General features: G+C 40.9%; 1 protein-coding gene across 1 annotated transcript in view; it reads left to right on the top strand.

Annotated features, from left to right (window-relative positions):
- NINL (ninein-like) overlaps positions 1–11,071 on the top strand; it is a 99,263-nt gene extending 88,192 nt beyond the window's left edge. The window contains exons 19-20 of the mRNA XM_006860759.1: positions 1,108–1,224; positions 10,880–11,071. Coding sequence (XP_006860821.1) covers positions 1,108–1,224; positions 10,880–11,071 — 309 coding nt within the window. The remainder of the gene's footprint in view (positions 1–1,107; positions 1,225–10,879) is intronic.
- Positions 11,072–18,031: the final 6,960 nt, after the last annotated feature.

Here is an 18,031-nt window from a genome sequence, read left to right as displayed (position 1 = left end):
TAGTTAAGTGCCATATGTGTTTTAGGATCCAACTCATATTTAACCTGTGTACAACCAAATGAAACATTGCCTGGTTCTGCACTATGTTCACAATCATTGCTGTCCCTGAGCCCATTGATGCAGCCAGTGTGTCACTCATTAAGTGTTGAGCGTGTCCATCTTTTTTACTGACCCTCTACTTTACCAAGCATAATGTCCTACAGGAAATGGTCATTCCTATTAACATGTCCGAAGTACATCAGTTTCTGAGCGTTTCCTCCCCTTTTCATATGACCTGGTTCTCTGGAGTTGGCCTAGCCTTCATTGATGATCCCACTCTTGTGAATCAGGAGAACAGGTAGTTATTTGGTTTCAACAGGTGGGTCTGTGGGGCTGAAGGTTCCTGCACCCAGACTTATCACTGAGCATTGAGACCACAAATGTCAACTAAAGTTGGTGTGTGGTGAGGCCATGTGTGAAGCATCAGTGGTGGTTGGCAAGAGGGTGAGAGGACCAAGGCGGCTGCTCCTTAGCCCCCACCATGGCAGCTTCAAAGTACAGCCCTTTGCCACTCCTGAGTTTAAAGAAAACCTAGAACATGAACCCTCCCAGGGTTTTTTTGTTTCTCTTTTTTGTTGTTGTAACACTTCAGTGTTATGAAACCTACACTTCTATTACTTTAACCTTGCCTGATTCATTGTTAAGGAACTCTGGTAGTGTAGTGATTACAAGTCAGACTACTAACCTCAAGGTCAGCAGTTTGAAACTCCCAGCAGTTCCATAGGAGAAAGATGAGGCTTTTTGCACCTATAAAGATTTACAGCCTTGGAAACCCTTTACAGGGTCGCTATGAGTCGGAAACATCTCCACAGCACATAAGCACCACCACCAATTCATTGTTGAATATACTTGTCTAATTGCTGATATTTTGATATGGTAAGCCTATATTTAGCTTCATACTGTCTGATTTCTATACAAAGCACCAATCCCTGTGGCTCCTGATGGAGACAGCCTCATCTTTCATAGCTAATAGCTCTCACAGACTTTGACACTGTACACAAATGCCTTTTAAATGTATATTGAAGTGATGTCTTTTAAAGCAATTTATTCATCAGCAACCTTTTGTAGCAGGAAGTATTTGAGGATCAGCTTAAGGCTATAGAAGATCAGGTGGAAGAGGTGGAAATGATCTTGGCGAATATGAAAATGCTCCTACAAGAAAAAGTCGATGAGTTGAAGGACCAGGTGAGTGATGGGCTCCTGTCATTTCCACACAAACATCATCCTTTTGCAAAGTTCTCCCTCATGGATGTTCACACATTTGGTTTAGGAGGAGACCGTCTTGTCACATGCTCAGGGATTTCATGGTCATTAGGAATCTGGGGCTCTGACTAAACTTCATATTTGAATATAAAGTGTTTTTTCACAAGGCTCGTAATGAAAAGCAATTGATAGAAGAGCTGATTTTACTAAGTATATATCTTATATAATATTTGTGTGTTGCGCTTATTTTCTTATAGGAATTGCTTTAAGATTTATTTTTTGAGGCTTTCACATAATCTCAGGAAAGCTACTTATTCATTAGTCAATCGCTCAGCAAATGCTTACTGAACACCTGTGTGTCAGGGCATTGTTCTAGGTGGACCTGAGATAAACCCTCATGGAACTTACATTCTAGAAATGAAAACAGCTGATAATAAGACTGTGGAAGAACACTTAGAAAGCACACTTTCCTGGACTGGAGAGTCTGGATGATAGGGAAGACCACTCAACAGAAATGAGGATCTGAGCAGACTATCTCTCAAGCAGAGCCAGGCTGGCATTTTGGGAAGGTAGACTGTACTGTGCCTGGTAGGAAATTTGGCACTCCTGCCCACCAGGTGCTAAATGCCAGTAGCATCCCCTAACCATTGTTTGTTGTTGTTGTTAAGTGCCATCGAGTTGGTTCCGACCCATAGCCATTAGACAGACATAAAAAGGCACCCATATATTTATACTTCCCTACTTGTAGCTGTGGGCAAGCGATCTTTGCCTCTGTAAAAAGTGTCCCTCTGCTGAACACCAGACACCATGCCTGTCACAGCTCTACTATTCCTCTTCTTCTTGTCCTTTCTCCTCCTCCTCCGGTCTCTCCTTTTCCCTCCCTCTTTCTTTTTCCTTCCTTACTCTGTATCCTTCTCTAACCCGGAATCGTCAGAGCCATCAGTAATGCTAACCTGTGCTTCTTTTCCCCACTTTAAAGAACTCCCTTCTCTGATCCAATGACTGCCTTTTTCTCTACATAAACACCTTTTCTATGGTTGTCTGGGCTCACAGTCCTACCTGCCTCCCCTTCCTTTTCTGTTCAGTGGCTCAGTCACTGTAACTCCTCTCTCCCTAGGTCCACCGATTGCAGCAGCTTGGCCTTCAAAATATATACAGGCTCCAAGCACTTGCTCCGCACTGTTCTCATCATGGTCTAAGTCTCCTCATCTGTTTCCATCTCTCAGGTTTCCCTGTTTCCACCCTTACACTTCTACCCTGATCTATGCTCAGCACAACAATTGTAGCATATTTCCAAAGCACAATTGATGTCCTATCTCTTCTCAGCTTAGACTCTATGTTACCTTCCCATCTCCCTCACAGTAAAAGCCAGCCTTTTCACAATTGTCTTTAATATTCTGCTAGATTCTGCTCTGACTACCTCTATGTCTAGGGAAAGCCAAGATCACACCCCCCTAGCACCAGTGGCTGCCTGCTACTACCCAGTCACTTCCGGGCACACACTAGCCTCAAGGCTTTTGCACTTTCTCTTCCTACTACCTGGAGAGTTTGTACTGAGAGCCTCATGAGCCACTCTCTTGCTCTATATATGTATAAAGAGAGATTTTATTTAGTTCATGACAATGCCTTACACATTTGTGGGGGGTTGAAAGTCCCGAATCCATGGGTCTTGCTGCAGGCTTATAGGATAGTAGGGACTGATGAATTCAAGATCTGCAAGTCAGGTGGCAGGCTGAAGAGTTCTGCAGGTGTATATCACAAGAATTATAGACCAGGTAATGAAAAGAATGCAGGGCCAAGAAGTAAAGTGAAAAGACTGTGTATTTTAACCTGACTCAGTAGACTTCTGCCTATTTCCTGTCTCTCCTCTTTCTTAACCCTGTCCCTTCCCCAAAGCTTTTCTCCAAGCCCTCATGGGAAGATTCAGGGACCTTCTTGCTAGGACCCTCAGACCACTCCCTCCCCTTTCAGGACTTGCTGGGACCAAGCAAGAGCCAACCTCCTGCTAATCTTGTTAGGTAGCTCCACTTCAAGGAAATGAGGCATCTCATTTTGCATGTTTTCTGGCCTGACGCTTAAAGTTTAAGACACTTAAACTTAATGTATATTTGGGTGTACAGTTTGTTCTTACATTGATGGCACCATAGCGACAGCTCCTGGCCACTTCTGTCCTCTCCCCACACCCTTCACCCAGTGAGGACTCAGTTCTGCAGCCAGTTAAGCCCTGATGGCCCCACCCCGCACACACTTACAGGCTGAAACAGCTACAGCGAAAACCCAGCAAATATATTGTGTTTACTTTTCCAAATCCGGGCCCTCCAGTTCCTTCTCATATGGGCCAACAACTATCCAAAACTCCTTGCTGCTCTGTTGCTTTACCTCACCACAGCACACCCCTCCTCTTCACTAGTCCTTATTCTTTCCAAATTTCCAAACAACCAAAAAGTGAAACAAAATATTTATACATTATAAAGGAATTTTTTGTTGTTGTTTTGGTGTGTGTGTGTGTGTGTGTGTGCAATTCATTATTAAAGAGACCTTGTTCGTCCTATCAGATGAGTTTAATGTTTAGTTTGAAGCATGAAGAAAAGGATTTCTGTGTTCTACAGGAATGAGGGGTTTTTATCAGTCAGGTGTTACTTTAAGAAAAGTGAAATGTAGGAAAAATTATGCAAGTTTCTTTTGTTCTGTGAGCTTACCAGTGCTTCCCTTCAGCTGCAGCTGGGACTGTCTCAATGTCTTCACTTAGGAGACTCTGTATTGTTAATTGTAGACCCAGTGAGAATGTGAAACTGGATAATATATGAAATGCAAATTTTAAAAAATCATCCAAAGTAACAAAACAGAAGAGTGCTTTGCCATAAGATCCATTGATATACTAGAAGCAGGCCACAACCCAAGACCCCTTTCCAACTTACTGGCTGCTCACATCAAATCACAAAAAGGAAGGTGATTTTACATTGTAGAAGAGCACCTGCCAAAACACTGCGAATCAGCCTAACCAAGTTGACACACAGCATTAAATCACCATCCATCCCTTGACAACTTGGCATATATACATATCTCCTTAAATCAGACATAATCCTCAAATAAATAAAACAATAAATCATACTTCTGGCTAACATAACTAGCAAGCATAAATCTGAAAATGGACTAGTGCCTTTTATGTCTTATATTTCATAATAAGTAATCGGATAAGAAAGGGAAGAAAACAAAGAAATTTCATATACACATACACATATGAATACAACAAAACAGGGGAGAAATACTCATAAAAAGTGTAGTCTTCATTTCTACTATTGGTCATGTGGTCATAAATGGTATTTAGAATTCTACCTCCTTTAACTCTCTGTTTCCTATTCCATTTGCCCTCAGCAAGCACCTCATCTGGTAATATCTTATTCTTTTTTTACCTGGTGGAGTGACACAAACCTTCATTCCTAAAGGGTTTAGGCCATTAGTAGTCATGTCATAATTGGATTGCTATAGTTTTCTCTTGACTTTAATCACAAAGCATGGGGAACATGGTAAGACCATTGAATTCCATGAACACAGCCCATTGTTGCAATTTATTTGCTATGATATGAGTTTCTTGATCTGAGGCAATTCTATGTGGGATATCATGAAGATGGATAAGGCATTTTGTAAGATGAGAGATGAGATGGTAGTTTTAGCAGAGGCATTGCAAGTAGGGAAGGCATTCTATATACTGAGTAAGGGTCTATCCAAGTAAGAATAAAACATTGGTCTTTCCATAACGGAAGCCATCCATTGTAATCAACCTATCACCAGGTTGCTGGCTAACCATCCTGAAGAATGGTACCATATCATGGATTTCGTGTTGGTCTTTGCGTTTGGTAGATCTGGCACTCAGAAGTAATCATAGACAAGATGGCCTTGGTGAATGAAAGTCCAGGTTGCTGTTCCCATGTGTAACCTCCATACTTGCCACCATGGTTATTTATAAGCCCCTTAGGCAATGACGAGTAGCTAAGAAAAAGAGGCTGACTGGTATCCACAAAATGTGCCATTCTATTCAACTGATTGTTCAGATCTTTCTCTGCTGAAATCATCCTTTGTTGAGCATTCAAATAAGGCACAGGTATCTTCTTTGTTGATCAGCTGAGAGAAGTGTATTCACATACCTCTTCCTCATACCTCCTTGGTACCAATTTTCCAATCATGTTCCTTCTAAGTCCTTGACCATCCATCCAAACAGTTGATCACAGCTCATGAATCAGCTTTGAATAGCACATCTAGCCATTTCTCCATCCAAGCAAAATGAACAGCTAGGTGTACTGCTGAAAGTTCTGTCCACTGATTGGATTTCCCTTCACTACTGTCCATCAGGGAGGATGCAGAAAGGGGCTTTCAGGTGGTTCTTGCATATCGCTGCTCACAACCATCCATAAACCAGACATGAACTTTCTCTTCCTCACTCAGCTGATCATAAGAAATCCCCCATGAGTACAGACTGGGAAAGATAGTTATGTGACAAGAGTGGAGACTGAGCATTTGGGCCACTTACTCATACAAATTACTTGTACCTTAAGGACATCCTCAAAGGCCAATTTCATATATTCCACTTCCATTTGATAATAGAGTGCTGCTGTGCACATTCATCTTTATGTCTCTGTGGGTTAGAAAATACCCAGTTTCTGATGGCTATTTCAGTCTACATGGAAATTTCATTGCCCATGATTAAGCATTCAGTCTTACTACTAAGACCAGTAATAAGCCATAGCTGTTTTTCAAAAGGAGAACAGTTATCTGCAGAGAGTGTAAAAACCATGTGGGGACTATGTCTGATTTCCTCTGGCTTCACAAGAGGAAAGGCGAATTAAACACATAATCAGTCCAATGCCAATTCCCATGAAGTGTTCAGACATGCCTCCTCCCTACAAACTTCTTTACCCTATTCTAACACCAACCATTCCTTCCCACAGCACTCGTTGCTTCACATCTGGGTTCAATAATCCATTGCAATGGCCACATTGAACTTAAAATAATAATCACAATTATAGGGTTTATTAGGAAAGTGAACCAGGGTACAATTCAGCATCAGAAACAGCTCAGTATACAACAGTTCTCCAGTCAGGAACGCTTCTTGTCTGCCATACTGCAGGCACACTTCACTCTTGTCTTTGACCTCTCAGTCATGTGGCCCCAGGGTCTCTGCCCTGCTTGGGCAAGTGTTGTTACCAAGCTCTTTCAGCCAGTCTGTAAATACCCAAAGCTAGTCACTCAGCTTTACTCAGTCCATGGGCTTTGAAGTCTACAGCTGCTCTGTCTCTCCACACCACTCCCTCTGTTATCACTGCTTTTCTAGGTAGGGATCTCACATTCCAGTCATGCTTGTCTTTCTGGAAGGTCCTGGGATTGTCTGTTCCTCTTTCTAAGATGGCTCCTTGGAAACCTAGTAGGATGGCAAAACTAACCAATCTCAGTCTTAGAGTCCTGTATACCTTATTTGCATAGTCCCACCCAATCACTTGGTGGAAATTAAGAAAATTTCTTTTAAATAGAAAAGCCATATGAAGTAAATTCAAGATACCACAGAGGGTGGCAGCGTTCTACTCCAATATCCTAAGGGTCTGTGCTGTGATTCATCAATAGGCGCCTGCCAAAGATTATCTTTCATCAACACTTTAAGCATCACTGGATCCACCAGATCATATGGTCCAAGTGGTAGAGCAGCTTGCATGGCAGTCTGGCCCTGTTGCAGAGCCTTCTTTTGTTCTGGGCCCTACTCAAAACTAGTAGCTTTTTAAATCACTTTGTCAGTATGCAAGAGTAGCACATCCAAATGAAGGATACAATGCCTCTAAAATCCAATGGCTCAGCATGCATTATTATGCCTCTTTTTTTAGTTGTAGGAGGGGACAGATGCAACAACTCATTCAACTTAAAAAGAATATTTCAAAGCACCACTGGATCCCTAGAAATTTCAGTGAGGATGAAAGGCTTTTGAATTTTTGTTGAGTTAATTTCTCACCTTCTTACATGCAAATATCTTAACAATAATTTTAGAGTTGTTGAAATTTCTTCCTTTTTCGTTCCAATCAGCATAATGTCATCAATGTAATGAGCAAGTGTGATACTTTGTGGAGAGGAAAGGTTACTAGGTTCCCTGTGGACTAAATTATGATATAGAGCTAAAGAGCTGGTATATCTCTGAGGTTGGAAAGCGAAGGTATGTAAGAGACCTTCAAAAAAATTATGGCATAGTGGAATTGACAGATAATGGGAGAGAGTGGTAATCCAGCTTTTGTGTCACACAAGCAAATGAATTCAAAATGGGTGATGTTATTAGGTGCCATCAAGTCAGTACTGACTCATAGCAACCCTATGCACAACAGAGCAAAACACAGCCTGGTCCTGTGCCATCCTCACAATCATTGCTACACCTGAGCCAATTGCTGCTGCCACTGTGCCCATGCACTTTGTTGGGAGTCTTCCTCTTTTTCTCCAACTCTCCACCTTACCAAACATACTGGTCCTTCCTGATAATGTGTCCAAAGTATGGCCACCCTGGCTTCCAAGGATCATTCTGACTATACTTCATGCAACACAGATTTGTTGGTTCTTTTAGCAGTTCATGATACCTTTAATATTCTCCCCCAGCACCATAACTCAAACTCTTCTACGATCTTCCTTATTCATCCTTATTCAATATGTTGTTGTTATGTGTCGTGGAGTCGGTTCAAACTGATAGTGATCCTGTACAGGGTTTCCGAGGCTGTAAATCTTTACGGGAGCAGAAAGCCTCATCTTTCTCCCACGGAACATCTGGTAGTTTCGAACTGCTGACCCTGAGGTTAGCAGCCCAATTTGTAACCACTATGCTACCAGAGCTCCTTATAAGGTTATTGAAAATACCATTGCTTGGGTCAGGTGCACCTTAGTTCTCAAGATGACATCTTTGCTCTCAACAATATAAAGAGGTCTTATGCAGCAGATTTGCCTGATGCAATACGTCATTTGATTTCTTGAATACTGCTTCCACGAGTGTTGATGGTTGATCCAAGCAAAACAAAGTCTTTGACAACTTCAATCTTTTCTCCATTTATGTGGATGTTTATTGGTCCAGTGATGAAGACTTTTGTTTTCTTTATATTGAGGTGCAACCCATACCAAGTATTTCAACTCCTCTTCACTTTCAGCAAGCAAGGTTGTATCATCTCACCTTACTCCACATGCTACGGATCCAATGTGGGGGTTCTTCCAATTGCTGAATATTTGTGTTCTAATTAGACATTATGGAACTGGAGAAATTATTACAGGATGGTTGCAGGGACTCTCTGAACCCACTGAGTTGGACCTGAGATAAGACTTTATTATTAACCTGACTTCCATATGTCTCTACTCTGACTCTTGGGCCACAGTGACATTTTGGGGCTCCTGGAATTGTTACCAGTTTAGAGCCAGTGTTCAATAGTCCCCTTCAAGTCTGATTTGTTTCCTTTTCCTCAGTGAACAGTCACCCTTGTAAAAGGTTATTGTGCCCTTTGGGAAAACCTGAGAGAAAGATTGTGTATAATAATTTTGCTGCATAAATTTTGGGAGTATAGTTGGGTTCTTCATCAAGAGGACCTGGCCTCCCCTTCATTCAATGGGTTGTGAGACTGTAAACTGGCTTAAATCTGGGAATTGATTTAGGGACTGTGCCTCTATTTTGATGATTGAGATTAGACTGTCATTCACTGGACCTTAAATTCTTTTGCTTGTACAGATAAAACAAATATTTAGTAGGTTTCTCATCCAGGCCTAATTAGCCAAAACCATAAGTCCATGTGAGTCAAATTTTTCTATTGCTTTGACTCTACTGTCCATTTCGACAACCATGCCCATCTTGTCTTTGTGATTATTGCCACTTGGCTCCTGCCATCCAAGATCCAATCATCCACATTACAGTTAGATTTTCTGGTTCAGTGAGGAAAGTTTCCCTGTAATATCTGACCTACATAGAAGAACAGTCACAGTGGTCTTCAAGGATTCAGAGGCTCCCTTCACAAATTCACTTCTCACAGCTGTGGTGAGTAAAAGGTGTGTCCTTTTGGCACTCCCCGAGTATGTAGGTGGGTCCAACATGGTAAGTCTATGCTAATGTTCCAATTTCTTAAAGCTTTTGGATACCTTCTACAGTACACCAAGGCAGTTCTGGCATTTCAGTTGCATTTAATATAGGCCACCTCTGACTGTGTGTAGCCACTGATGCCACCATTGGAGAAACTGTTATAGCTTTCAAATCCAGTATGCCACATCTTTGTTGTGACTCCCTCAGAAAAAAGACGCAGCAGTTCAAGTCAGTTGTTCCACAGGAGACCTCAGGACCCAGTTGCTGCCACTGAGCTCCAGCTACTTTCTGCTTGCTCCATAAACTCTATAATCACTGTTGGTACCAAATATCGTAGTCTGGAGTTTCTGGAGGAACAAATTAGTCAAACGTATTTGTAAATACAGAGAGAGATGGAAAGGACTCACACAGTTGTGGGGCTGGCAAGTCCCAAATTTGTGTGGCAAGCTGGAGACTTCTTCTGACTCATAGAACTGCAAGACCTGTGATTCCAAAATCTCCATGTCAAGTGGTAGGCTGGAGACTTCTTCAGGCTTATAAGAACTAAAGGTCAAGGAACAATACTGCAGGGTCAAAAGAGAGAGCAAGCTTTGCTAACACATTCACTTATATAATGAAAGGAAACCAAACCTCAAGGCAATTGTCCTTTTCATCAGAGCACAAAATGGAATATAATTACATTATTAAAGTTGTTACGTGTTGTTGAGTCGGTTCCAACTCGTAGGGACCCTGTATAGGGTTTCCAGGGAGCAGTTGGTGGTTTGAACTGCCAACATTGTGGTTCACAGTCCAGTGCTGATCCTGTAGAGCTACACCAGAAGTCCACACTATCAAAGAGCACCTACCAAACAACTGTTGATACATCACATTAACCACCACAGTTCCCCCAACCAGTATAGCAGCCCTTCTGCTGTCTCCTGCTTGGTTTTCTTTTCTTAGCACTTCTCCTACTTGCCATACTATGTTTGCTTCTTACTGATCTCTAGCTGTTAAAATATGTGCTGCACAGCACAGAGGCAGGGCACGGCATATAGGAACATTTAGTGATCAAATGTCCAACAAGTGAATTTGGTTTTGATGGGATCCCCATACCTTTGTATTTTAAATGAGGCTTTTGCCAAGGTTAGTCATTCTACTCACTCTCATCTGCAAGATTGTGTGTGTATGGCATCCAGCTCACACTCCAGGCAACAGTGGTAGGGGTCAGTGGCACAGTGAGCCCTGGGAGATAAATAGGGCAATAAAGCATGCTGAAATGAACCAAACGTTGGCAATCTTGGCAATTTCATTGTTTTACAGTCTAAGGACTGTTGAAAAGGTCACCATCTTATGTTAAAATTATTCTTATAATTTCCATTAAATTGTCTCCACTACAGTTCATCACATTCTTAATATTTTGCCTCACTTCAGGGTAACAAGAGTTGTCATTAGATATAATACTTGTGTTAATTCCTTAAAAACTTAAAATTATGATTTCAACAAATGTGGAAGGATAGAAGGAGGAGGGCTAACATTCCTACATTAGACCCGCAGTAAAGTGTGCCTCTCTTCCTTCTCTAGTGTGAAAAAAATACAAAGTCCAGTTTGCTGCTCAAGGAGCTTTATGTGGAGAATGCACACCTGATGAGAGACCTGCAGGTCACTGAAGAGAAGCAAAGAGAGACTGAGAAAAACAATCTCATCTTGGAAGAAAAAAACAGAGCTCTCAACAAATTAATCATTAAGATTGCTCCAGCATCTCTGTCTGTTTGAAGACTGCTTATTTTCCTGTAATTTTTTCTGAAAAGAACTTCTTTTAAAGTGAAACTACTGTGATGTCATAACTTCCTTTGGTTCATTGGCCATGCATTCTCAAGAATATGATGATTGTGACTCTTGGCCCATTCCAGAAACACCTAACAAATATCTGTGCATGATGCTAGAGAAATACACATACTGGACAAGCCACATTTTTATAAAATTCCCAATTTTGCCACTAAGCCAAGACTGAAAGAGAAAATGGGTTAAAATAAACTTAATTCCAATATTGTCCTTTTGACTATGACAACAAGGGTTAAAATGCAGAATTAGGGCTCATGGTTTTCCTTTACTGACTTTTGGGTTTGTTTGTCTGTTTTTAAACTTAAATTCTATTTATTTTGTTGTTGAGGATACACACAGCAAAGCATGCACCAATTCAACAGTTCCTACAGGTGTCATTGACATTGATCATTCTTCCGGTTGTGCAACCATTGTCACCCTCCTTTCCTGAATTGTTCCTTCCTCATTAACAAAAGCCATCACAGACAGTATGTAAATGGAACCCTAATGTTCCTATCTAATCTTCTGAGTTGTTGTTGTCAGTTTGATCCCATATAGATAGTTCTTAAAAGATCATAATACTCAAGGCAGATAGTTTTCACTAGTTAAGCTAAACTATTTTTTGGTTTTGGAGTCCTGGTGTGGTAGGGAGGGTTAATGCACTGGACTGCAAAATCAGGATTTCAAGCTCACCCTGTATAGGAAACCCTATACAGGGTCACTATGGGTCAGCACCGACTCAACAGCACTTAACATTGTTTGGTTTTAGGATACTAAAGGTAATAGTTTTGGGTTAAGGTTTAAAGATGATCTCGAGATAATAGTTTCAGGGGTTCATCTACACTCCAGGACTCCAGAAATTCTAGAGTTCATTTGAAATTCTGTTCTGCATTTTTCCCCTTTTGATCAGGATTTTTTATGGAATCTTTGATCAAAATGTTCAGTAATGGTACCCAGGCATCTGGTCTCATGGCAAAGGAAGCTGTTGTCATAGTGGCAATACGTCATACATTCCATCTCCTCCTCCTAGTCCTGATTCCTCTTCTCCCTCTGTTGTTCTAGGTGAATAGAGAACAATTGTTGTGCCTTGGATGGTTACTTACAAGTAAACTAGAAGGCAGAAGAGAAGCACTGTACACATCCTGAGCCAATTAACTGAGATGGCCCATGAAACCATGACCTTAAAGCTCACAGCTTTATCATTTTGTTATTCATGTTTTGGACTGGCAACTTGGCAATAAAGGGTAACTTCCTTCTTTAGGAACTGCTCCACCATGTATGAATATATGCATAGTGATTAGGCCTGTGAACTTGTGGATGATATATTTATTGCAAATTAATATTTTTGTCATTGAAATTTCTTCACACTGGAAATTGTACTATGTGTGTAAAAAAAAATAAATAACAACAGAAAAGATAGTATAAAGTATAGCTTTATATCAAAAAATTATGGTTATTTGGTTTACCTGAATGCACTGCTGTACTATGAAAAGAGTCACTGTATTTACAATAGATTTTTTTCTATTAAAGATTTATATAACTTCCAAATTTGTTTTTAATTATTTCATTGTAAAATATTTCAAATATATAGAAAAATAGTTATAGTAGGGAAAACCCATGTATCCACCAACTAGATGAAATAAAAAATAGCATTTTGATGTATTTAAAGCAATTTAAATAGAGATAAAGACCCTATTATATTTCTACCCCCTTTCTCTTCCAAGAGGTACCAACTACACTGAAGGAGATCCTGCTTGTCTTTTTGTACATTTACTATATATGCACAAATGAGAAAAATGATAAGGCACTATGGGATAGTACAAACAGATAGTATTCAAATGGCTTGGAGATGGTGTCTGACCACCTCCAGCTTCACAAAGGGAAAGGAGAATTAAACCACAGTCCACAGCCAATTCTCAGATGGAGGTCAGACATGCCTTCATCCTCCTAACCTTCTTTATCTTATTCTGACATCAACCATCCATCTCACAGCACTGTACTGCTCTGCTGGGTTCAATAATCTGTTGCACCAGCCACACATAACTCAAGACACCATACTTACAGTTACGGGGTTTATTAGGGACATTAACAGGTTACAATACTGGATCAAAACCGCTCAGGCACAGTTGTTTCAGTCAGCTGCTGATAAATGCCCACAGGATACACCACTACACCTGAAGGCACTAGGTCTAGCTCCATGGATCAGCAAATCTAGCTCCTCCACTTAAGTGCCACTTAAGCCCACTCGGCAAACAAGCCTTCTGCCCAAAGTCACTCAGCTTTACTTGCTCTGTTTTGTGCTCTGGTTCTTAGTTCTGCTGCTTCTGCTCCTCTGCCATTTGTCTGGTGACAAAGGTTTCAGTCCCCGGGTTGAAGAGTTTCAATGTGCAGGGATCTCAAGGTCCAAAGGATGTGTTCCCTTCCTAGCTCTTCTTTGATGTTAGTGAGATTGCCCCCTCCAGCTTCCGAAATTTAACCCATGCTAAAGTTTCAAGTTTTTACAATTACAATAAACTCTGCTAACTTCCACAGCGGAATCATGTCATCCTATCAGTATCTTCTCCCACCTTCTCTTACCCAGACCCAGCAGGGAAGAAATGTTACTTGGTGGGAGTTACAGACTATGGCCAGAAGAGACAGTAAATAATTCATTACACCACACTCCTTTTAAACCTAGAAGAATGGCAAAACTAACCAGTCTAATGCATTGTCCCACTCAATCATTTCGTGGAAATTATGAAGACTATGATTAGAAGAAATTACAAAGACTTAGAAGATTAAGTAAATGCACCATACCATAGATGAAAAATATAGTTTTTAAATAGAAATACTCAACAACATAAAGTTTTAGTTTTCCTAAGTTAATTGATAAATGCAGTATATTCTCAATAAAAATACAAACAGGTAAAAATCACTTGGTCCAGGAAGAGCCGAGAGTGGGACCCTACCCAGAGAAGCAGCGAGGCCCGAGATAGAGGCAGAGATGATGACGTGGAGTGATGAAGCGGCTGGGGACTTTGGATCTAGAGAGGGAGAGGGACTGTGTGCTGAAGACTGCAGGGGGGGGGTGTGAGGGAGTGTAGGGGGCGGGTTTGTAGGGTATACCCTTTGGTCGGTTGATGATGCATGGAGGGGATTGGAACCATGGCAATGAAATGATATACGGTGGAATGAATGTAAAACTAAAGTTCTCTCATGTAAACTATCATATAATTCACAATAAAACATGAGAGAGAAAAAAAATTACTTGCTCCAGAACTAGGAAATCTAATTTAAAGTGTATGTGCACAACTGTGAAAAAGAGCAAGACCCTAAACAACATAGACTGACACAGTGACTGCAACAATGAACTCAAACATAGGAATAAACGTGAGGATGGCGAAGGATCGGGCAGTATTTCTGTTGTGCACAGGATCACTATGAATCAGAACCAACTCAAAGCAACCAACAACAAAAACAAATAATTTGAAAAACTGGAAGAAAAAAACCCAGGAGCAATGAATGGGGATTAGCAGAAGCCAAGAGCACATGAGGAATTGACTTTGAAGCATGTCTCAGAAAATACAAAGGATTCAAGTTTGCAGTCTGACCAATGGAATTAACTTAGAAATCAATACCTGAATGATATTTGGAAAATATCCAAATGTTTGAAAACTAAACATCACACCGCTAAATAGCCAAGGAAATAAATAAAAGGTGTGACTAGAAAATATTTTGAACTGAGTGAAAATGAAAACAAAATGTATCAAAATTTGTGAGATGAAGCTAAGTATTACTTAGGGGAAAATCCATAGCAGTAATTAGGATAAAAGGAATCAGATCAATGACTAAGCTTCCACCTTTGTTGAATGCTATTGAATTAGTTCTGATCCATAGGGACCCTGTATAGGGTTTCTACCTTAAATGACCAGAAAATAGAGCAAATTAAGGAGGTGGGGCAAGATGGTGGACTAGTCAGAAAAGCTATGTGGACCCTCTGCAGCACGGCTATGGAAAACTGGATGAGGCAGATGAAGAGGACAGTCCTACAACACTGAACTTTCAGAGGAAGATGTAGAAAAATGAATCAAGTGCTTACTGGAAGAAAGAACTGAGCAGACGCGGCAAAGGAAGAGGTGACTGCTGAGCTGTGGTGGCCAACAGGACCTTCCACATTCATCTTGAGAGTTCATGAGTGTCTTTAGAGACAAGAAAACATTCACATTGCAGAAACCTACCTGTGGTTCCCGGAGACAAAGGTGTGATTTATTTTTCTTCCTTTTCCCCTCTAGTTCCTCACATTCCCCTGTGACCAAAGGTGAGGCTGACCTCCACCAGCACACGCCCCCAGGGAAACTCCCACTTTCCAGGAAGTCAGAGCCACACAGAGGTGGTAAATGAGGTTGTGAGCCCCAGAGAGGATATATCTACAATAACACTGCTAAGGCGGGCCCTACTCCAAACCTGTGAAGTCAACACTGGCTAGCCCTGAAATGGCTCTTATAGGAGAGGTGGCTGAACAGAAGCGTAAGGTAAATTAAAAAAAAAAAAAAAAAAAGTGGGGGTGGAGGGGAGAGGGCTGGTGATCTGTGCAGACCTGCTGAGCACAGCATAGACATCTTGCATTTTCTGGGGTGGCTGTGAAGGCAAGAAGCCAGTAGACAGTTTAGCATACTGCTTACAGGTGGAGACAAAGCTATTGACTTTCATTTTTTTTTACTATTGTTTGGCTGGTTTCTTTGTTTGTTTCCTTTCTTCTTGCCTCACCCAACAGAAAAAAGCAATTTTACCATGCGACCAAGTCACAGCCATATGTTCTGTAGCCCCACCAATTGGATAAGAGCCAATTCTATTGCTATATACCAGCTCAGTGACTACAACCAATATGAGCTGAATCCACTCTGAAATTAGCTGTACAAAAATAATAGTGCATCGCTTACCTCTTGATCCATCACAGCTACCAGGAGACAGTTGGTAAGTGCCAAACATAGACTCATCAACTTAATACAAATACATCAACACCAAAATACCTTGGAATCAGCAAAAAAAAATCTGTTCACATGAAGAAACAAGACAGAGTAGCTCAAACAAACAACAAAAAGGCAGAGCTAGAAAATTTTTTGAGGAAAAACAGGCATTGGAACTACCTGAAAAAGAATACTAGGAGAATGATATTTAGGTACCTCCAAATCATTGATTAAAAAGGCCGAAAAAAAGAAAAGGAAGAATTCAGAAAAGTGCTACAGGAACAATAAAAAGAAATAGATAAAGGATTGGAGACAATAAAAAGCCTGCAAACATAAATACAGAAGATTAATACAAAAATATCAGAAGTGGACAATACACTTAAAGGACAAAGGAGTAGATCTGAATCAATGGAAGTCAGAATTAGTGAGCTTGAAGATAAATCTCACAGTACTGGTAAGCTAGAAGAAAAATCAGAAAAAAAGAATGAAAATCTCTGAAGAAAGTCTAAGATTCATTTGGGACACCATGAAGAGGAATAACCTATGGGTGATCGGAATTCCAGAACAGGAAGAGACAAAGAAAAACAGAAAAGATAGTCAAAAAGCTGCTAGAAGAAAATTTCCCTAACATCATGAAAGAAAAGAAGATAAGCATTCAAGAAACTGAGCAAACCCTAGGCATTATAGACCACAAAAGAAAATCACCAAGATACATCATAATCAAATCTCCAAAATCAAAGACAAGGAAAGAAACCTGAAAGCAGCAAAGGGGAAAAAAATGTTTCCTACAAAGGAAAACCAATAAGATTAAACTCAGAGGTAGGGCTTGATGGCAGACTAGAAAGGAAGATTGTGTAGATCACTACAAGTAAATACATGGAATTCCAGATGAAACAGATTTTGAGGACAGTCCTGCAACTCTGAACTTCAAATAAAGGAATAAACAAGGGGATCGTGTGCTTAGCAGGAGTAGGATTTGGAGCAGAGCAAGAAAGGAGGTGGCCTCTGATTTGGGGCTGCCATCGTATCCCACTGCAACCATTTTGAATGGGAGTGGATACAGAGTCAAGAGAGAGCTCCCGTCTCAGAGGACTGACAGAGACAAAGGTGTGAACTTTCCTTTTTCATTCTTTCCTTTTGTCCTGTCTACTCATTTCCATTCTCAGGACCAGACCAGAGACATAAATGAGTGGACACCACGAGAAAGGTCCTGCTACACAAGCAAAAGGATCTACATAGCAAAGATCACTAGGCACAGAACCAGAGAATGGAAGGAGTCAGCAGGAAGCATTTGCAACAGGAGTGTCTTCCAGAGTGGGTCTGGCCAACTCTGGTCTGGTTCTCATTAGGAGAAACAGCTGAACAGACTTCAGGAGTGAAGAAAAAAAGGGGGGAGAAAAAAGGTGACAAATAAAACCTTGAGTTACATCATAAGGTAGACCAGGGATACCTTGAAAGTTCTCAGGTGGATTTGAAGGCAAGAGGTCATAAGGTGATGGTAAAATTTTACTCATATTTTGTTGTAGTACTTTTTTGGGCAATATTTTGTGTCTGGGATTTTTAAGTCCTCCTTCTATCTAGGGGTAGCTCTTTTCTTCTTGCCTAGCCCAACGAGACACAGAAATTGCAGCCATGCAGCCAAGCTACAATTGCACTCTATAAACCCCATACCTAGGCAAGAGCCAATACCAGCTGCTATACAGCAGAGCAGCACCACCAACACCAGTGGTCTGTTAAAACACTGAATTGAGCTGTAAGAGCAGTGAAAAGAGAAGCCCATATCCTTATCACACCTACAAGGCGGCAACTGGAGAGAACTTAAGAATACACCAACATTGTTGTTGTTAGGTGCCATCGACACGTAGTGACCTTATGCACACCAGAATGAACCACTGCCCGATCCTGAGCCAACCTCACTACTGTTGCCATGCTTGAGTCCATTGATGCTGCCACTTGACCAATCCAT

The sequence above is a fragment of the Chrysochloris asiatica genome, unplaced genomic scaffold (assembly GCF_000296735.1).
Source record: "Chrysochloris asiatica unplaced genomic scaffold, ChrAsi1.0 scaffold00039, whole genome shotgun sequence".
NCBI lineage: Eukaryota > Metazoa > Chordata > Mammalia > Afrosoricida > Chrysochloridae > Chrysochloris > Chrysochloris asiatica.
This window is presented reverse-complemented; position numbering and strand designations above follow the sequence as displayed.